Source organism: Sinohyriopsis cumingii, chromosome 11, assembly GCF_028554795.1.
Source record: "Sinohyriopsis cumingii isolate HCF-2022 chromosome 11, ASM2855479v2, whole genome shotgun sequence".
Lineage (NCBI taxonomy): Eukaryota > Metazoa > Mollusca > Bivalvia > Unionida > Unionidae > Sinohyriopsis > Sinohyriopsis cumingii.
In genome coordinates this window covers 91824716-91848180 of record NC_142971.1, presented here as the reverse complement: position 1 = coordinate 91848180, position 23465 = coordinate 91824716, and the positions used below count along the sequence as shown (strand labels likewise).

Below are 23465 nucleotides of genomic sequence, written 5' to 3'. Positions count from 1 at the left end.
ATATATATATATATATATATATATATATATATATATATATATATATATATATATATATATATATATATATATATATACCGGTAATGTAGCTGTATTCACCAGAAGATATGTAAGGAGAATATAGATGCAAATGACAGCTGAGGTACCTATATGCACCTTCCAGCTCTTCCAGTGCATTAGGTATCTGAAAATGGTATTTGAGTACACGTGGCTCTATTTCAGACTAATCCACTGAGTCGCTGACCTCATATAATGGCATCAGTAGGTTGTTTGCCTGTGAATAATGTTACCTCGCTGTTTAGGGCTGCAAGAATGCATTCGCCGAACCAACTCAGCACAAAGCTTTCCCTGCGTTTGTCGCGCGCTCTCTGCTGTTCTGCTAGCAACATCTTCTATCTACCGGGCATACTGGGGCCCAAACAACATCTCGGGTAAAGTAAAACTGTTCCACTATACCCTACAACAGGATGAGCCACTTTAGATATCCCCACGTATGGATAAGTCCAAATGCATAGAGGACCTTGGAGACCCCCTATGTAATAAAGGGGTCAGCCAACCTGTAACGTCTGGCGACATCCAGCAATCAGAACAAACTTGTATGTGTACCTCCCATATTTGTTTCGCTGCAAGAACGGGCGGTCGTCCAAGTACACTCCGTTATAGATTGTAACACTAAATTGCAGTCTGAGGACATTTCGCGATAATCATGGAGATATCTGCCACATGGCCAACGTCTTAACCCATTTTTGGCAATCTCTTATATTTCGTGTCTTCTACCAGCTTTTGATAGCTGTAACCCCTTCCAATTACCTCGCGGGCTGTGGTGTTTTGACGTAAGCTTAGTATCCATCACGTTTTCATGGCCGTTTCGCAAGCTATCTGCTACAAAGGAGCAGCTACCACTCGTAATGATAACGCAAAAATGTTCGTACTTAACCGCTCTGCCGTTATACTATATGTGGGACACACATCGAACTCAGGATGATAAATATCAAATCATATTTTTGCCGCTCAGGTGACGGCGTACAAAGGACATAAATAGTTTTCACAGGTCAATACTTAGTATTCGCGTATGGTTCGGCCTCTTTCCTTGTCAGTCTATTTCGCGTGCATCTCGCGGTATGCCTCTCGTGAAGATAATCGTTGATAAAAAGGCACTCTTGCGACTGAAAACTTGAATGTAAGAAAGCGGCTCTTCGTCGATCCGCGGGTTGTATCTATTTTCTCGCCTGTCAACCCTTAGTAATCGCGCAAAGCTTGGCCTCTCTCTTATTCAGACTTTTTGGCATGCTGCTCTGCAGGTAGCCTTCATAAAAGAAATCGTTGATAAAAAGGCTCGCTTGCAGTGGAACTTAAACTACGTGACTTGGAGGTCTTCCATTACCTTGCTGTGGCGAATGATTTTCTCGTCAACCACCTTCGTTTATCTATCTGAGTGATGTGATAGTTTGATCAGAGAATGCGAGAGCATGAACAGCTGCGGTTGTTATGATATTAGTAGGAATTGTACCATAGTTAGTTAGCACTTCTTGTGTTCAAACTCTCAGCACTGTGTTGGTAACGGCCTTCTCCTTGTTTTCAAAGTCTAAGACGAACAAGGTAGGCTGGTCTCAATTTTACCAGGCCTTTGGTAATCAGGGCTGCTTATCGCTGTTAAATATTAATGGAGTTCTCACACGTCTTTGGCGTACATTTTGTGACATTGCATTTTGTCACTTACAACACTCCTATTTCATATAAAAGGGTCGGATGTGTGCCTAATATTGGCTCGCGCCTGTGGTGTTTCTCGTTTACCCTGCACCAGTTCTTTTAAACCGGAGAATAATAGCCCACCTCCTGCATATGAGGTTTAACAGGCTGATAGAAACGTGCGCAGCCAATGTGTCCTGTTTTTGTTACTTGTTTCAGCGCCTTTTTGTTGTGGTGGCCGCCTCATCTACAATCACTCTTAAGCAGCATGGCCTGATAACATACAGTATAAACTAGTGAATTTCCACTGCTACTGTCAACATAAAACTGGGGAAAAGGAGTCCGCTGTCCCATATCTGTCAGTCTTAGGGCAGTCTTCCACTGATTAATTATTTTCAGACCATCCCGGCTAGAATACATTTGAATTAGTCCCCGTGTTTTGCATAAATTATTAAATTTTACAAACTCTTACTAAATATGGATCATGTCTCATTCATCATTTCCGGATTTTGAGTAACTATCTCTGATTTCAATCTTTTTGTTACCGAACACCCAGGAGAAGGTCTAAATTTATTTACAGTGAATTTTGAAGAATATGTACATCATACGTCTAACATGTACATCATACGTCTAACATGTACATCATACGTCTAATATGTACACCATTTCAGAATGTTATGCATGACACATTCATTGCTCTGAATCAAATCAGAATGCTACGGCAGTGTTAAGACCCTATTTTGATAGCTTTTTATAAAGTGATCATATTTGCCAGTTATACATAAAACTGCTTTCTAATATGTATGATCCCTGTTATTTCCACACAAATGTTTTCACCATCTGCATGTTGTTTTGTAGATTTGCATCACAGAATAAATGCTTAATTATTTACTACATTTTTATAACCTAGCAGACAGACAAACTGTACAATATTTCTATACATAATAGTTTCGTTATTGAGCCTCTATTTCCAACACGTATGAACCTGTGTATTCCCAGTGCACAACGACCAAAAGAATACGATTCATTCAACTTTATAATTTATCTAAATTAATTAAATTTGGTAACCAATAAACTAACATCCCAGTAAAATGTGTTGCAGAAAGCATTAGAAGGCATAATTACAACGAATTGGATTGGGGCTCATATACCCAGACACGGTTTAACATCGTCATCAAAATCAACTAAGGACGAGATTTATTGCCGTCCCCAAAATTGCTTTCAGAACGTGAATAAATACCATACCTCAAGAATTGTGACTGAGGCAAAATTTAAACAATTACTAGAGAGGCAAGCGCTTTTTCTTGACCCCTATATAATTCGTTCAGCGACATGATTTTATAAAAGAAATTTATATGGAATAACACAGATATAATCAAACTGATTAGATATTTAAAAACATTTTGAAGCTGGATTGACACGTGTTATATGTCACGATTTCAGATCAAATGTGCTGTGCGTGTACGTGACGGTGACATTGGCATAATGGGCAATTCAACCTTCAGTCCTGGATTTTTTGCTGGTATTCAGGTAAATATTACACCAATATTTTATTATACATTATACGAATTTCCGCCCATTACACATTTAGAAATCATTGATCGTACGACTGTAAACCAAGCTGAAAATAACTCTTTATGACACGATTACGATTCGCTTAATGCGAACTCTCTTTTAATCACTGTTATCTCAAATATAACGATTTTTTTCGTACGTTTAATACAAAACATATACCGATGACAGTTAATCACGCCATAAACCTTCCTTGATATACATAGTTTTATTACAAAACAGTCCACACTTTTCCAAGCTATCTGTGAATCACACAAAGGTACATAGTGACAGAATAAATAGTACATACTGTTTTTCTTCAAGTTATCTAATTTTGAACCACACAGAGGTTCATAGTGGCAGAATAGTTAATAATGAGTATTTTTAAGCTGACTGTGAGCCACACAGAGGTACGAAGTGGCAGAATAAATAATCCACAGTGAATGCTGTTTGGATGCTATCTAATTGTAAGCCACACAGAGGTACGTAGTGGCAGAATGAATAATTCACAGTGAATGCTGTTTGGATGCTATCTAATTGTAAGCCACACAGAGGTACGAAGTGGCAGAATGAATAATCCACAGTGAATGCTGTTTGGATGCTATCTAATTGTAAGCCACACAGAGGTACGTAGTGGCAGAATGAATAATTCACAGTGAATGCTGTTTGGATGCTATCTAATTGTAAGCCACACAGAGGTACGTAGTGGCAGAATGAATAATCCACAGTGAATGCTGTTTGGATGCTATCTAATTGTAAGCCACACAGAGGTACGTAGTGGCAGAATGAATAATTCACAGTGAATGCTGTTTGGATGCTATCTAATTGTAAGCCACACAGAGGTACGTAGTGGCAGAATGAATAATTCACAGTGAATGCTGTTTGGATGCTATCTAATTGTAAGCCACACAGAGGTACGTAGTGGCAGAATGAATAATCCACAGTGAATGCTGTTTGGATGCTATCTAATTGTAAGCCACACAGAGGTACGTAGTGGCAGAATAAATAATCCACAGTGAATGCTGTTTGGATACTATCTAATTGTAAGCCACACAGAGGTACGTAGTGGCAGAATGAATAATCCACAGTGAATGCTGTTTGGATGCTATCTGACTGTAAGCCACACAGAGGTACGTAGTGGCAGAATGAATAATCCACAGTGAATGCTGTTTGGATGCTATCTCATTGTAAGCCACACAGAGGTACGTAGTGGCAGAATGAATAATCCACAGTGAATGCTGTTTGGATGCTATCTAATTGTAAGCCACACAGAGGTACGTAGTGGCAGAATGAATAATTCACAGTGAGTGTTTTTCAAGCGATCTGATTCTTAACCGCAGATGTTTTTCTACAAGGAGAAGAATATGAAGCATGGGTTATGATTCATTGGCCGTTTTTCACTAATGCAGTTTAGAGTTATAACTCACTAAACAATGAGTGTTTATTTCAAGCTATCTAACTCTGAACCACATAAAAGTACATTCTGGTAGAATAAATAATTCACACTAAGTATTTTTCAAGCGATCTAACTGATTGTGAACCGAACATACTGTTTTGCTACAAAAAGAATTTGACGAGTGGGTAATGATTCATTAGCGGTTTTTCACTGATGACGTTTTCCTCTTCCGATATATTCCCCATTCACATTAAGTTATGAATTTTATCCTTGTACCTCGCGATTCCAGCCCTACTAAAGGACGAGAAACGTCTTTTTCTATCTCAAGTAAGCAAAGAGCAATAACTCTTGCACATTACCTCCCCCTGCTACCTCAATGTGTCGCTAGTTTTTAGCTTCTCTGCTGTACTGATAAAGTCATACCTCCCACAATCGAAGCCATTTTTATGTTCAAATTGGACAATGCAACGTTCCTTTCGAGTTACGCGTGTGGAATAATCATTCCGCTGAAGGTTTTATACATTATTCTTACAACTTCTGCCAAAGTTGAGTGATTTTGTCACTATTTTGGTATTTCATATATTTAAGAACACGTTTCATCACGCTATCGTTGATCTTAATTTATTATTACCAGTTGGCTCGACTTTGACTATTTTCGCTTACTCCGTTTGTGGCTGAGATAGTATTAGCGACTTAATAATATGCTGCATTGGTAATTTATGTTTGGACTTCTTATTTGGTATTGTTGTGATAGAAGCGTTAACTAACGATATGAATGCATAAGTGCAAAGCATTAACTATAAGGCATTTAAATAAGACACGATGTCAGTGTCCCGTTCGCTACGAGAATGATTCAGCGAGTTAGTAATGTACTGCATTACTAATTTTTGCTTGGTTTGATTTCTTTCCTTGGGAATGTCATCCAAGTACAGAAAGTGTAAAAAGTTCAAATGGGGGGGGGACACAACTCCTGTATGATATGTACAAAGTATTCATCGTAGGTGTCATGCAGCGTATATAATACATGGTCAGAGTAAGTCTGAGCTTAAGTAATCCAGAAGGCATCTGAAGGAAGGAACGACGGAATAAGTCGATGAATGAAAGCGTTGACATCCTCAGTATACATCTCAAGCCAACCTCAATTGCGAGTTTTAATGAGGGCCAATGGGGTCCTCCGCATCTTCAGAGATATCGGCCGGGGTTATCCATGCCACCTGGCATGACTTATTCAGAGATGCAAGCGGACGTAGAAAGGGACTCCACATCCGGTTACGAAGCCCCATTAAATCAGCCATATTCAGATCCGAACATGGAAAGGACTGAATTCAGCGTTAAAATTTCAGTCGATACAATTTATCGGGTGTTGGAAACTTCAGAATGTTCTCCACCTCCTACCGGTATTCAAGACTATAAAGTTAAAGCGTTGGTACATTTCTGCGAGGTGGAAGAGGCACCGTCCTTCCAACTCCTTTCTCAATCGGTTAAAATTAAGGAGATCAATGGCCGGCTTTCGGTTAGAATTGGTTATTCTTTAAATTCTAGGGCATTCTTCCCAGAAAGCCAATGTCCAACGACATTCTCCTCTCGCTGGTATAAAACTCACTCAGACGTCTTCATTACTGGTCTCTATGCTCTGGTCAAGAATTTAGCGTTCGTTCACATGTCCGCTCCACTGTATTATAAAGCGGACAAAATTGTGTTCCAAGCCATGTCCAAGGCATTTCAGAACATCGTCGCTACGTCCTCAATGTTAGGTTTGACCCATTTAGCAACCTTCCGACTCGATATTTGTTTGCGGTTAAATTTATAATATAATTTTATTATACAATACAGTTTTGATGTTAATATACTGCTGTTCGACAAAACACGAGGAAAAGAGTTAGATTTAAAGCAGTATAGAGTGACTAAATTAAAGAAGCAGTTGTTTGAACTCAGCCATATAAATGGGAAACTTTCTTGTCATTATTCAAAATTTTGAAAGAACTGAAGAAATATTGGAAATCGGTTAACTATAAAGTTCAAGTCATATATGTTTGGCTTGTTGATATGTCCAAAGACAATTTAGCAGGCTTAAAGTATTCTCTGAATTATTTTATACCGTATTAACTAAAAAGTATGCAACTTTAATTTGCTGATGATGAACCTTATTGAATACACATTTACTACAATCCTTATTGAAGACACCTTTACTACAATCCTTATTGAATACACCTTTACTACAATCCTTATTGAAGACACCTTTACTACAATCCTTATTGAATACACCTTTACTACAATCCTTATTGAAGACAGCTTTACTACAATCCTTATTGAAGACACCTTTACTACAATCCTTATAGTCCGGTTGCTTGCACGGATTTCAATCATCTGTGGGAACAAATTTAATAGAACAAAAAGTTGTAAAAAAATCACTGAAAGGAAAGAACGATTAGGTGAACATACATTACACATACAAGAGAGAACGACGTTTTTGTTAATTGCGTAGGTGTACATTTCCGGGATGCAAGCATCTGAAAAATACAATGTTGGACACAACTAAATATTGATAGTGATATATTTTGTTTCGAAATACGATTGGGATGGGAAATTAAACATGAAAAAGGGAGATGACTCACACAGCAGGGAAATCCACAGCTAATGCCTGCAAACTAGTTCGATGAGGGTTAAACGTTTTATGAGATGCCGACACAACTGACGAAGATTTAAGATATTTAAATGCTTAAAACAACCTACAGTTTATATATGCAGAGGAATGCGAACAAAAACTGAATAGCTATTGTCACTGGAACATAAAAAGTAATGACCAGCAAAATCTGATATGAAACCGAGGTGGAAATATTGGACAAGAAAGAAACAAAGAAGATGTATGACATTTTTACAAATGCCATCGGTTCATTGTGAAAAGTGTATTTTACGATGTGACATTAATGATTAGCAAATATATTCAAATGAAAAGCTAGGCACCTTACAAATGAACCGAAAGATGAGTAGTTAGGATTGACCTCCAGCAGATACAAATTAATTTAGTTTAGCAATGTTAGTCTCTATCTGTATTAAATATTATTTTTAACACTTTCAATCTTATACCTCTCGAAAGGTTAATAAAACATAATGAATCTAAAAATGTTTGATAAAAGGAATCTGTACCAGTTGTTTTGTTGTGATGAAGTTATGTCTGAACCAAAATTGCAGTTGCTAATTTATTTGCATTAGACATTTACAGTCTTTTCAAACACTGCCTTGATTTCTTTGATTTCTGTGACTTTCTATCGTTTCAGTGGGTGGTGGGCTTATATAAAATCGTCTTGTACAAAACGGTTTTAAATGTCCATTGTATGACTATTTGTCACAACATTATATTGATAAATTCTTAAAATCGGTATATTTTAGATATGTATTGCCGATCAGTCAGTTTCGATCATCTTAACACTTTCTCAAGAAATAATATTACAACGTATCAGCTTGATGTAAACAAACTACATCGGGACGTAGTTTTTGCCGTTTCCTTCGCTGCAGATGAAATTAGTAATTTATACAGGATTCTTGACATAAATCTGTGGTAATATTGGCATTTCTTCAGATTCAAAGGGCTGAGAGAGTCCTTATTGCTGTTATTACAGAAAGCTAACTTCAAGACATAAGAAAATCAACATCGAGGTAAGAATGCTGCAGGTAGTGATATTCATTTATCTGTTTTATTACAGATACTTACCCCTCGTCTGGAGATACATAGGGGAAGCCAGGGAACAATTACAGTTCGTCCGACTGTCCCAATAGGTTGCGCATGGGACCCTGTCCGGGAGCCGAACTGCAAGCTTGGCCTGGCTATGTTCGATCCATCTACGACGCACGATTGCTCTAGTGTAGATATTGCTGTTACTGGAAACCACCTATGTGGGGTTGAACTTTTTGGAGATAGTTACAAGGACTGGGTGGACCAGAAAAGAAACTGGAACAGAAATTTCACCTTCTCTGTTACAACTATGGAGAGTCAATTTTATGACATGGATAAAAGTGTCTTCCAATTGGGACTAAGAACAGACAAACGCGCAAACGATCATAGAATATGGCGGTCCTATCAACTACCCGACGTACAGGTATCTATAATTAGTGTTGAATATATATTTATGTATCCCTGAAAGCGTAGTATCATGTAGAAGGAATGCTTTCATAAATATTTAAATGTTTTCATTGCGCATGTAAAATGCAGTGTTATTAAAACGAAAATATTCCCGAGTTTAAATGATCTCAATAGGAATGCATCCCATAAATAGTTACATACGTTTTCATGTGACGTATGTAAACTATGTGTAAACGTAGTCATGTAGGCGCCTATATTGACCGTAAATAAAATAATAATTGTGGTTCTAAAATATGATACAAAAATAGTTTTACCAAAATCGAGTCGTTCCTGATATTTTGGTAATCTGTATCTTAGTCGTCACACAAAAATTCCAGACGTATCGATGGCTCTGGACTTTTACAGTGGTTAACTGGAACTAAAATGGGCGAACAAAATCATGGCCAGAGCAGGGGTTTGTTCTAATATTTTTGTTGTTGTTTTTTAGTACACGGCACTGTTTTGTGATATCATTGCGCGTGATATTCTTTTGTTTATTATGATTAAACGAATCTTGCATTTGAGTCCTTTCCAAATGAAATCTGTGGATAGAACAATTTCATTGTTTTGTCTGACAATGCCAGCAAATGATTCTACAGTAGTAATGGTTGTAAAGTTCATGGGTGTAAGGTTGATGAGTGTAAGGTTTAACGGCACATCAGCTTAGCACCAGTTATACGATGCTTATTGAAATTTTGAAAAATGTAAGTATAAACTACTGCAAAAAGAATCGAAGAAGATAAAGCCTTCCAAATTTAAGCTTAAGTAGAAACAAATAAATGGCAGGAGCGAAAATCATATCATAAACTCAAAATATCACTACAATCGTTGAAGCATCTATGCCGAATTAACTTTTTTTTAGATTGTGGTGCATGATACCGCTACATGGAAGCATAAATTTTGCTATGCAAACATTGACCCGCACATGAGATCAGCGGACGGTCGGTAAGTAGGTTTTATTTTCAGTTTTAGATATGCAAACGACGTGCAAAGGAATTGTGATTAATGATTGTGTTTCTTAATGCTGACAGATATATTTGATATTTCGTTCTTTTTGGTTTTACACTGCTTTGTAGGACCATTCTGCCAAGAAGCATGAATGTGTCTGTGTCCAGATAGAAAATAGTCACTTAACTGATGAAATAATACAAACAATAATTGACAATATGCACCATCGTGCAATGTACGTGTCATGCATATAATTCCATTATAAATAGCAACACGAAACAAATAATGTAAACACATTTCACAGTGTTTCGGTGAATTATTGTGGTTGTTCACATGTTTTGCTACTTTAAACATAAATATATTTTTTTAATTTAAATTAATGCAGTTGTTTAAATAATTACTACATGTACAAGTGTCAGTCTTATATTTGATATAATATTACCTGTTTAAAATATTTCAGACTGTATGAGAATCAAAATGACGGAGAGTTTATATTATACAAGCACAAGTACCTCCCACAAGAGGTGAGTTTATTTTGAACTATGGCTTGGTAACCATAACACAATATTACGTTCTGCATTTTATTTAGAAAAATAAAGCTTATGTAAAAGATATGCAACTTGTTCTTATGGTTCTGTTCTTTTGTTTTCAGTGTGTGTGTGTGTGTGTGTGTGTGTGTGTGAGAGAGAGAGAGAGAGAGAGAGAGAGAGAGAGAGAGAGAGTAATATTTGCGAAAGCGAGTGCAGACTAGGAATATCTCAAAAGTGGACGCCCCGTTTAATAATAGCTGCAATAATGGGTTGGCATGGTCTTGCTATATGTCATAAAGACCTTAAAATAAGCGTATCTGACCATGTCCTTTTTCGGTCTGCATTGTTTCTCACATCATACTATGTAACTAAATACACACGTGCCACTCAATTCAAAAATGTGCATTTCGGTCGGCAAAAATGAGTCTCTGTTTATGTAATAAAATTCTCGTCGTCTTGCTGTCTTGTTGTGCACTTTGCTTCCGAATTATTCAGTGAAGATAGCAGCAAGGTCTAGTAGGATTCACATCAGTTATGTAAACATAGACAAACATATTTAACATATTCATTTTCGTTTTAACACAGAAAAATAAGATCGGTTATGCATCTTTGATAGACATTCCATCATGCTTAGCACAATTTAGCCATTTTAGAAGGTGTTGTGATGTGATTTGGATTTTTAACGTAGCTTTAACAATTTTTCAGTCATATAGCTACGATGTCTGCAATGTGGCAGTTTATAGTGATGTCTAGCACTGGGGCATCATGCCGCAGACATGTAGCACGATGTCCCACCCAGTCACATTATCCTGACACCAGGCCGACCAGTCCTAACACTAACCTCTTAATGCTGAGCGTCAAGCGAGGCAGCTGTTAGTACCATTTTTGTAAGTCTTTGGTATGACTCGGCCGGGGATCGAACCCACGACCTCCCGCATCCGAGGCGGACGCTCTAACCACTTGACCACCGGAACGGTCATTTTAGAAGGGAAACACATGAAAACTGACTATATGATAGTAATACATATATAATTAAAATATCATCAAATTTTACTCTGAATTCAGTATTGTCTTGGTTCATTTCTAAAACACTTATTATTTCATTAATTTTTACTTTGTTCACTAAAAATAATATACTTCATGATAGTCATTGTTATAATTATCATATCTATACTCAAGGTGTCAACAATTAAATATTGTTCAATCCTTGGGAAATAATAGCTATTAATGTTTCAATTATAATTTCTATATATTTTCCTTTTCTTTTTAACTTAATTGCATATGTATTCGTTAATACATGATAATTATATAAATTATTTCTTGGGAACAATACTTGAAGTCATGTTATAGTACGAAGAAATACTTAAAGTCAGGTTATATAGTACGAAGAAATGCTTGAATTCATGTTATAGTACGAAGAAATACTTAAGTCAGGTTATAGTACGAAGAAATACTTGAAGTCATGTTATAGTACGAAGAAATACTTGAAGTCAGGTTATAGTACGAAGAAATACTTGTCGCGAGATTGATATTGATCTTCATTTATTGCGACTCATACATGAAATAAATCTTGATATATTTAGAGTATTGTATATGGGCACAATGTCGGCAAAACAACATTCAATCACGTTTTTTTCATTTCTCTGAATCTGAGGAGGGAAAACGAAGGATGTTAGTGAGCAGGATGGTGAATTTAGATACCAAACAAACATAGCATGAAATATCCTTCAAGGAATTCGAAATCTATTATTTGTTGGGCTACCACCTTATACTTTCATATATTTCAATGCCAAATTCTCTAATTGCAAATGAACGTAGAAAGGGACTAGTGCAGAAATAAAATAACTACTTTTCACTTGAAGTAATAATCAGATGATTTACGTAAGCAATCAAATAAGAACAAGTATAGATTTAAAATGTATATTCCCCTTTAGTACGATTTTAAACATTAATGCCGGACATTACATTACTGTTGCAACTGCATTTCCATCAGAATGTGTGTTTCAATAAATAATACCATACGTGTTTGTTGATTTTATATAGCTTGACTACATCGAACATAAATTGTGACGGACACCTTTCATGTGACATTAATGTTTGCTAATACACAGCTGTTATATTATGTCATAACTGAGATAGTCGCTATATAATTTCAAGGTAAGTGTTTGCTTCTGGTTTCGATATTTTTCACACATCTTGAACAGGACTGTGAATCAAGTACCTGTTGAATTGCAAGGAATATGGATATGTTAATCGTATTGTCGGAGACAGGCTGGTTTCTGAAAACATTCCAGTAGAGTGACAATTTCAGTTTAAATGAACGATTTGCAACATGAGACATCTTCTCTTCATCACTTGAAAGCTGTAATTTACAAACATTGCTTGTTCTGTAAACGTTAATAGCTTTGTGCATTGTTAGATTCTAAACTATCAGCGACCTAGCTCGCGCTATTTCAACGCTGACCCCACAAAGTAAGCGATCCCTTATTATGCTGTATCACGAAATGAACTTGTTCACGATTTGTTCTCGATTAAATAATATATTGATTTAGCGTTTCATTTCAGCCTCGATGCCCTGGAGAAAGAAAAAATATACATCATTCATATGTAATATTCTTGCAGAGATGCTGCAAAAGACTTTGAGTTTCATCACAACAACTTTTAACTTTAATTTTTCCTCCACTAAATCAAACTGTAAAGTGATTTACTCCTCAATGGGGCAAGACTGTTGATGTTTGTACTTTGTCACCTTGAGAGATGATTTCGTATGCTGTTAGACACAGTTGAAAACGTTCGAGCCATTTTCTCCAATTCGCGTGCACATCCTGTTTCAGAGACTTTTTGGGTTAAAGGCGCCCATTTTTCTAGAAATCGTTCAGATTTGAAACCATGCAATGTTACAGACAACGATGGTTGTTGGCCGAAATTGTTTATTTAGAACTGGGAGACATTATAGTCATATGTCAAAACTCACAACTAGCTACTATCATACAGTATTAACCATGCTAGGAACCATTATTAACATTGTATGATAGTGTCTAGCTGTGAGTTTCACTGCTGGAGGACACAGTTTACCCCGAGGTACATGCAACCAGTATTAATATTGTATGGTAGTGTCTAGCTATGAGCTTCACTGCTAGAGGACACAAGTTTACCCCGAGGCATGGACAATAGCATTGGGTACTTGTAGCAAAATGCAATACAGCGTCTAGATTCATGAATATATTTATGAATATTTAAGAATATTGCTGGGTTTGTATTGTTATTTGGTTCAACTTCACTTTAAGTGATAAATCAAGCGTTATATAACAAGTGATTTGATAGATAAAACAAATGAGCAGTTGAACATCTGCTTTATTGTAACCACGTGCACTCAACTAAGGGTTAACTAAGTTTACTCTGTAAAGGCCGGATATCTTTGGGGTGAATGCATTTCTATATTTCTCGAACTTTAACCTGACGTTGACAATAGTACGGTTGTAGCCCGCAGTTAGGATGAGAGAAATGTTTGTTAGGTTTTTTAAAAGTAGAGATTTGAAGCATTTTGGATATCGTCAGAGAAAGAGAGAGAGAGAGAGAGAGAGATAATCGAAGATAACGAAAAAAAGACGTCCTTTAAGTCCGAAGTCTGGTGTGAATTAGCTCAGCATGACGAGAGTCTAGAGAATAATAAATAAGTAGACCTGTAACGATTCGTGGAGTTTTCATTTGAGCTTTTCCAGTTGTTCCAAGGTCTTCTATTAAAAAATTATCACCGATTTAGCAGCCATTTTACAACACTTGACATGGATAATGAATAGAGTGTAGATGTTTTTATACTGAAAGATGTTTCTCGCTGCGCAGTGCATAAATAAATATTAAAATGTTTTTCTGAATAATTTAATAAAATCATTGGCTTATTCAGCACCAGAACATGAAGTTAGTCCCAGGTGTCTGTGACGTTGTATAGGAAGCCAAATAATGTTATACAAAGAGTACTTCAGACAGGGAAAATCAGCTTGCCTGTTTGAAATCAATCAAATGTCAGTATTGGAAGGATTCAAGCTAATAAATCAGCCAGATACATATGCATTAATGTTTACAAAATTATGTTTATATTATTATGAGCCTGTCAATGTCGGACGAAGAGGTGTTCTGTTAAAAGTATCATCCACAAACAACCTTGCTATCTTGCTTAGATCTGGAACACAGAACTCAGTAGATAAATTGATCTCTAATTAGAAGACAGAGTTTTGTCCCTTTGTTAAAAAATCTTTTCAGCAAAGGTTTTAATATTTTGTGACTAATCTGGAAGAGTCCAGAAGCTTTGTTTCGGTCAAACCTTGATAATTCACCTGTAATTTCTTGTTTATGTATACTAATGTAAGAGATGACAGTTTGATTCCTAACTTCAAAATGCGATAACAGTTTTAAATACATTTTTAAATGTGTAACATATCCATATATTAGTTCAGCAGCACACCATCGTTCGTTGCAAAGTTAAAGAATTGGTATACAAGTCTAAATGTATGTAGCAAATTCTATGTCTCTTTAAATTGGACTTCTTGTCTCATAAATATCCAATCAAGCAGACTAATTGAAGTTTTGGAGCAATACACATTTTAATAAAGTTTTTAAAGATATGTACCCATAGCTACTTCTTTATATTGGTAACTCTATTTCTTTGACTCATATTTGTGAGAATTTGAAATGTGTGTCTTATGTTTCGTATAATTAGATGGCAAACCCTTCCAGAACAGAACCGGAGGAGGGATGTTTGTAATGGTGTTAGCCTGGATTAACTTCAGTATCCTATTTAAATGATATCCACCAAAACGACAACTAAAAATGAATAAGTGTAAAAGAATAACTCAAGGACCTGCTAAACTTAATCGACCTCAAGTTCGATAAATGAGCAACAAATTTGGCTTCAATATGAATTTTATCTGAAAATGTTTTTGCTATTTATTTCGATTTTTTCAAGATTCCTCTTTTAATCTGATATGAACAAGCATAAACAAAAGTATATAATCATCTAGATCGCGAGGACACACCTCTGAACATTTTTCTATAAAACTAGTGAAAAAGCAAATTTTATCTTATTATTATGTAAAAATCACTGGATTCACTGTCATAGTATCGATAAAATCATGAATGTACCGACCGATTTCGCAAAAGTTCAAGAAAAAACCATTTTTTAAATGAAAATCGTTTTTATGATAATTTCTGCATTTTATCAGCGTTATTATAATGCTTTGTAGGTTCAAATGAAAGTGGCGAGATGCAACAACAATTGGGCAACCTGTGCTTGTGCAGTGACCATTCGAGCTGGTGGAGATTTGTATGGTTTCATATTATGCAATGGACAGAGGCCTTTTATCAATTACATTTCATGCAAAGATGGTATACTATCTGTTGTTCGAAGGTCGGAATATCGATACGAGGTAAGTGTTTTGACAATTAAGATAAATGTATAGATTATGTTGAAATAATCACAAAGCTGTATTGGTTATATGTAGGTACGGGAGACGATATGCGAGGAAGATTCGGAACATTATGAAGGAGAGTGGAAGGATATGGGTGTTAAGGTGGGTGGGGGTAAAATGGGACGGTTTGGGTGCAAGCTTGCTTAGGGAATGGAGGTAGGTGAGGGTTTATGAGGGACGTTGTGAACTTAACATTACCATGTCACTTTAGGTGTATTTGGAAATTTATCATTGCTGATTTCACTATGGAATCCATAGGAATTTAAGATTACGCATATAACTGCGGGACTCTATGGAAAGTTTACCTTACAGATATCTTACTTTGGGGCTCTGTTGGAATTCAAATTATATTTATATGAATATATAAAACTGACCTTTAATTAAAGAACTAAACTAAAATATTGCTTCAACTTTGCAAGCAAACAAGATAAGAAGTAATAAATATGACGTGATGTTTATGTGTGGCATGATTCAGTGCTATTATTTAGGTTATTACAGAGAGAGAGAGAGAGAGAGAGAGAGAGAATTAAAAGACACATAATAATAAAAGCGCATTTTCTCACGATTAAGATAGTTTGGATGAAGAGTGTATGTATGATGGTTTAGACAATAGTGTATGTAGACTAATAGTGTATGTAGACTAATAGCGTATGTAGACTAATAGTGTATGTAGACTAATAGCGTATGTAGACTAATAGTGTATGTAGACTAATAGTGTATGTAGAAAAGTTCAGACCAGGAGTGTCTGTATGATAGTTTAGACTAAGAGTGCATGATAGTTTAGACTAATAGTGTAGGATACTTTAGCCCAATAGTGTATGTACGATGTTTAGACAAAGAGTGTATGTAGGATAGTTTAGACTAAAAGGGTAGGATAGTTTAGACCAAGAGTGTAAGATAGTTGAGACTAAGAGTGTAGGATTATTGAGACTAAGAGTGTAGGATTATTGAGACTAAGAGTGTAGGATAGTTGAGACTAAGCGTGTAGGATACTTTAGACTAAGCGTGTAGGATAGTTTATACTAATAGTGTCTGTAACATAGTTCAGACTAAGCGTGTATGATAGTTTAGACTAAGAGTGTAGCATAGTTTAGACCAAGAGAGTTTGATAGTTTAAATTAAGAGTGAAGGATGGTTTAAACTACGAGTGCATGAAGGATAGTTTAGACAAAGAATGTTTGTAGAATAGTTTAGCGTAAGAGTGTAGGATATATTAGACCAAGAGTGTTTTTTTGAATAGTTTATATTAATAGTGTCGGTAGGATAGTTTAGACTAAGCGTGTATGATTTTTAGACTAAGAGTGCATGATCATTTAGACTGAGAAGAGTGTTTGTATAATAGTGTATGCTAATAGTGTCTTTAGAATAGTTTAGACTAAGAGAGTAAGATAGTTTAGACTAAGCGTGTATGACAGTTTAAACTAAGCGTGTAGGATAGTTTAGACTAGGCGTGTAGGATACTTTAGACTAAGCGTGTAGGATAGTTTATACTAATAGTGTCTGTAACATAGTTCAGACTAAGCGTTTATGATAGTTTAGACTAAGCGTGTATGATACTTTAGACTAAAAGTGTATGATACTTTAGACTAAGAGTGTATGATAGTTAAGACTAAGAGTGTAGCATAGTTTAGACCAAGAGAGTTTGATAGTTTAAATTAAGAGTGTAGGATGGTTTAAACTACGAGTGCATGTAGGATAGTTTAAACAAAGAATGTTTGTAGAATAGTTTAGCGTAAGAGTGTAGGATATATTAGACCAAGAGTGTTTGTAGAATAGTTTAGCGTAACAGTGTAGGATAGTTTGGACTAAGAGTGTAGGATAGTTTAGGCAAAGAGTGTCTATAGGATAGTTTAGACCAAGATTGCATGATTATTTAGACTGAGAAGAGTGTTTGTATAATAGTTTATACTAATAGTGTATTTAGGATAGTTTAGGCTAGGCGTGTAGGATAGTTTAGACTAAGAGTGTAAGATAGTTTAGACTAAGAGTGCAGGCTAGTTTAGACTAAGAATGTAGGATAATTTAGACTAAGAGTGTAGGATAGTTTAGACTAAGAGTGTATGATAGTTTAGACTAAGAGTGTAGTATAGTTTAGACCAAGAGAGTAGGATAGTTTAAATTAAGAGTGTAGGATGGTTTAAACTACGAGTGCATGTAGGATAGTTTAGACAAAGAATGTTTGTAGAATAGTTTAGCGTAAGAGTGTAGGATATATTAGACCAAGAGTGTTTGTAGAATAGTTTATATTAATAGTGTCGGTAGGATAGTTTAGACTAAGCGTGTATGACAGTTTAAACTAAGCGTGTAGGATAGTTTAGACTAAGCGTGTATGATTTTTAGACTAAGGGTGCATGATCATTTAGACTGAGAAGAGTGTTTGTATAATAGTGTATGCTAATAGTGTCTTTAGGATAGTTTAGACCAAGAGAGTAAGATAGTTTAGACTAAGCGTGTATGACAGTTTAAACTAAGCGTGTAGGATAGTTTAGACTAAGCGTGTAGGATACTTTAGACTAAGCGTGTAGGATAGTTTATACTAATAGTGTCTGTAACATAGTTCAGACTAAGCGTGTATGACAGTTTAGACTAAGCGTGTATGATAGTTTAGACTAAGCGTGTATGATACTTTAGACTAAGAGCGTATGATAGTTTAGACTAAGAGTTTAGCATAGTTTAGACCAAGAGAGTTTGATAGTTTAAATTAAGAGTCTAGGATGGTTTAAACTACGAGTGCATGTAGGATAGTTTAGACAAAGAATGTTTGTAGAATAGTTTAGCGTAAGAGTGTAGGATATATTAGACCAAGAGTGTTTGTAGAATAGTTTAGCGTAACAGTGAAGGATAGTTTGGACTAAGAGTGTAGGATAGTTTAGGCAAAGAGTGTCTATAGGATAGTTTAGACTAAAATTGCATGATTATTTAGACTGAGAAGAGTGTTTGTATAATAGTTTATACTAATAGTGTATTTAGGATAGTTTAGACAAGGCGTGTAGGATAGTTTAGACTAAGAGTGTAGGATAGTTTAGACTAAGAGTGTAGGATAGTTTAGAGAGTGTAGGATAGTTTAGACTAAGAGTGTCTGTAAGATAGTTTAGACTAAGAGTGTAGGATAGTTTAGACTAAGAGTGTAGGATAATTTAGACTAAGAGTGTAGGATAGTTTAGACTAAGAGTGTCTGTAGGATAGTTTAGACTAAGAGTGTAGGATAGTTTAGCCTAAGAGTGTAAGATAGTTTAGACTAAGAGTGTAGGATAGTTTAGAGTAAGAGTGTAGGATAGTTTAGACTAAGAGTGTCTGTAGGATAGTTTAGACTAAGAGTGTAGGATAGTTTAGACTAAGAGAGTAAGATAGTTTAGACTAAGAATGTAGGATAGTTTAGACTAAGAGTGTCTGTAGGATAGTTTAGACTAAGAGTGTATGATAGTTTAGACTAAGAGTGTAGGATAGTTTAGACTAAGAGTGTAGGATAATTTAGACTAAGAGTGTAGGATAGTTTTGGACTAAGAGTGTAGGATAGCTTAGACTAAGAGTGTAGGATAGATTAGACTAAGAGTGTCTGTAGGATAGTTTAGACTAAGAGTGTAGGATAGATTAGATTAAGAGTGTAGGATAATTTAGACTAAGAGTGTAGGATAGTTTAGACTAAGAGTGTAGGATAATTTAGACTAAGAGTGTAGGATAGTTTAGACTAAGAGTGTAGGATAATTTAGACTAAGAGTGTAGGATAGTTTAGACTAAGAGTGTCTGTAGGATAGTTTAGACTAAGAGTGTCTGTAGGATAATTTACACTAAGAGTGTAGGATAGTTTAGACTAAGAGTGTAGGATAGTTTAGACTAAGAGTGTCTGTAGGATAGTTTAGACTAAGAGTGTAGGATAATGTAGACTAAGAGTGTAGGATAATTTAGACTAAGAGTGTAGGATAATTTAGACTAGGAGTGTAGGATAGTTTAGACTAAGAGTGTAGGATAGTTTAGACTAAGAGTGTCTGTAGGATAGTTTAGACTAAGAGTGTAGGATAGTTTAGACTAAGAGTGTCTGTAGGATAGTTTAGACTAAGAGTGTAGGATAGTTTAGACTAAGAGTGTCTGTAGGATAATTTAGACTAAGAGTGTAGGATAGTTTAGACTAAGAGTGCAGGATAATTTAGACTAAGAGTGTAGGATAGTTTAGACTAAGAGTGTGGATAGTTTAGACTAAGAGTGTAGGATAGTTTAGACTAAGAGTGTCTGTAGGATAGTTTAGACTAAGAGTGTAGGATAGTTTAGACTAAGAGTGTAGGACAGTTTAGACTAAGAGTGTCTGTAGGACAGTTTAGACTAAGAGTGTAGGATAGTTTAGGCTAAGAGTGTAAGATAATTTAGACTAAGAGTGTAGGATAGTTTAGACTAAGAGTTTAGCATAGTTTAGACCAAGAGAGTTTGATAGTTTAAATTAAGAGTGTAGGATGGTTTAAACTACGAGTGCATGTAGGATAGTTTAGACAAAGAATGTTTGTAGAATAGTTTAGCGTAAGAGTGTAGGATATATGAGACCAAGAGTGTTTGTAGAATAGTTTAGCGTAACAGTGAAGGATAGTTTGGACTAAGAGTGTAGGATAGTTTAGACTAAGAGTGTCTGTAGGATAATTTAGACTAAGAGTGTAGGATAGTTTAGACTAAGAGTGTAGGATAGTTTAGACTAAGAGTGTAGGATAATTTAGACTAAGAGTGTAGGATAGTTTTGGACTAAGAGTGTAGGATAGCTTAGACTAAGAGTGTAGGATAGATTAGACTAAGAGTGTCTGTAGGATAGTTTAGACTAAGAGTGTAGGATAGATTAGATTAAGAGTGTAGGATAATTTAGACTAAGAGTGTAGGATAGTTTAGACTAAGAGTGTAGGATAATTTAGACTAAGAGTGTAGGATAGTTTAGACTAAGAGTGTAGGATAATTTAGACTAAGAGTGTAGGATAGTTTAGACTAAGAGTGTCTGTAGGATAGTTTAGACTAAGAGTGTCTGTAGGATAATTTACACTAAGAGTGTAGGATAGTTTAGACTAAGAGTGTAGGATAGTTTAGACTAAGAGTGTCTGTAGGATAGTTTAGACTAAGAGTGTAGGATAATGTAGACTAAGAGTGTAGGATAATTTAGACTAAGAGTGTAGGATAATTTAGACTAAGAGTGTAGGATAATTTAGACTAGGAGTGTAGGATAGTTTAGACTAAGAGTGTAGGATAGTTTAGACTAAGAGTGTCTGTAGGATAGTTTAGACTAAGAGTGTAGGATAGTTTAGACTAAGAGTGTAGGATAGTTTAGACTAAGAGTGTCTGTAGGATAGTTTAGACTAAGAGTGTAGGATAGTTTAGACTAAGAGTGTCTGTAGGATAATTTAGACTAAGAGTGTAGGATAGTTTAGACTAAGAGTGCAGGATAATTTAGACTAAGAGTGTAGGATAGTTTAGACTAAGAGTGTGGATAGTTTAGACTAAGAGTGTAGTATAGTTTAGACTAAGAGTGTCTGTAGGATAGTTTAGACTAAGAGTGTAGGATAGTTTAGACTAAGAGTGTAGGACAGTTTAGACTAAGAGTGTCTGTAGGACAGTTTAGACTAAGAGTGTAGGATAGTTTAGACTAAGAGTGTAAGATAATTTAGACTAAGAGTGTAGGATAGTTTAGACTAAGGGTGTAGGATAGTTTAGACTAAGAGTATCTGTAGAATAGTTTAGACTAAGAGTATAGGATAGTTTAGACTAAGAGTGTAGGATAGTTTAGACTAAGAGTGTCTGTAGGATAGTTTAGACTAAGAGTGTAGGATAGTTTAGACTAAGAGTGTCTGTAGGATAGTTTAGACTAAGAGTGTAGGATAGTTTAGACTAAGAGTGTAGGATAGTTTAGACTAAGAGTGTAAGATAATTTAGACTAAGAGTGTAGGATAGTTTAGACTAAGAGTGTAGGATAGTTTAGACTAAGAGTGTAAGATAATTTAGACTAAGAGTGTAGGATAGTTTAGACTAAGAGTGTCTGTAGGATAGTTTAGACTAAGAGTGTATGATAGTTTAGACTAAGAGTGTAGGATAGTTTAGACTAAGAGTGTAGGATAGTTTAGACTAAGAGTGTCTGTAGGATAGTTTAGACTAAGAGTGTAGGATAGTTTAGACTAAGAGTGTAGGACAGTTTAGACTAAGAGTGTCTGTAGGACAGTTTAGACTAAGAGTGTAGGATAGTTTAGACTAAGAGTGTAAGATAATTTAGACTAAGAGTGTAGGATAGTTTAGACTAAGAGTGTAGGATAGTTTAGACTAAGAGTATCTGTAGGATAATTTAGACTAAGAATGTAGGATAGTTTAGACTAAGAGTGTAAGATAGTTTAGACTAAGAGTGTCTGTAGGATAGTTTAGACTAAGAGTATCTGTAGGACAGTTTAGACTAAGAGTGTAGGATAGTTTAGACTAAGAGTGTCTGTAGGATAGTTTAGACTAAGAGTGTAGGATAATTTAGACTAAGAGTGTATGATAGTTTAGACTAAGAGTGTAGGATAGTTTAGACTAAGAGTGTAAGATAGTTTAGACTAAAGAGTGTAGGATAGTTTAGACTAAGAGTGTAAGATAGTTTAGTCTAAGAGTGTAGGATAGTTTAGACTAAAGAGTGTAGGATAGTTTAGACTAAGAGTGTCGGATAGTTTAGACTAAGAGTGTAGGATAGTTTAGACTAAGAGTGTAGGATAGTTTAGTCTAAGAGTGTAGGATAGTTTAGACTAAAGAGTGTAGGATAGTTTAGACTAAAGAGTGTAGGATAGTTTAAACTAAGAGTGTAGGATAGCTTAGACCAAGAACGTTTGTAGGATAAATGTCCGTAGGTTAGTTTAGAGTGTCTGTTGAATAGTTCATACATTAACATACAAGCGGAGAGTAGGGTGTGATTTGTTTTTCATGCATCCAAGAATGCAGTCATATGGAAAGTGTTATGGTCAACACTTTGTCTCATAGAAGCACACGAATGCATATATAAAAAGCTGTAGCAATATATTATTTCTTTATCTTAATCATTGTTTTCATACCAACTCATACATACAGTGAAAGATCTTTGCATATATTAAAACAAAAATAATACTCCTCTCTTTGTATGGGCATGTGTTTGTATGGATAAAACAAAAATATATCCCTTTCTTTGTATGTGTGTGTATATGCCCAAATCCCTTTCCTTTTGGAAGCGTGTTTGCTTGTTTGTACATATGATATACCGCCTCCCTTTTGAATGTGCATATTTGTTTCTATTTATGAAAACAAAGGCAAATATTACCTCCGTCTGTGTATGTATGTGCTGATGTGCTTGTATGAAAAAATAATATGCTTTTTAATCCGACATTTTCCCAAATTTTGGATTTTCCCAAATATCTTTTGCAAAACCCCATCTAGTAACCACTTTGACACGCGTGACATATGCCAACATGTAATTAGAACATCATAAATATAATTATAACTTTAATATTCAAAATCAATTGTTTCAAATTTAAATTTGTGAAAAAATTATGCTTGAATTATTTTGTTATAAACATTAAAAGCATGCTGCTAATATAATTAAAGTCCTAACACGATTACTCGGGAATTTCCGTACAAACCTTTCTGACGGAAACTACCACAGTACTAATACAGTAAAAAAAAATAGTACCGTGATACGTAACACGGAAAAATACCGCGGTAAACCTGAATGCCGGTAATACCGAGCACCTCTACTTGTACCCCACCTTCTTTCACTTTCTATGAATGCGCTTGTATGAGAAAAAAAT

The 23465-nt window shown here is 35.5% G+C and overlaps 1 protein-coding gene across 1 annotated transcript in view; it reads left to right on the top strand.

Annotated features, from left to right (window-relative positions):
* LOC149788995 (von Willebrand factor D and EGF domain-containing protein-like) overlaps positions 1-23465 on the top strand; it is a 50716-nt gene that overhangs the window by 13072 nt on the left and 14179 nt on the right. The window contains exons 8-12 of the mRNA XM_089975149.1: positions 3133-3219; positions 8341-8733; positions 9619-9701; positions 10165-10228; positions 15475-15657. Of these exons, the coding sequence (XP_089831275.1) occupies positions 3133-3219; positions 8341-8733; positions 9619-9701; positions 10165-10228; positions 15475-15657 (810 nt within the window). The remainder of the gene's footprint in view (positions 1-3132; positions 3220-8340; positions 8734-9618; positions 9702-10164; positions 10229-15474; positions 15658-23465) is intronic.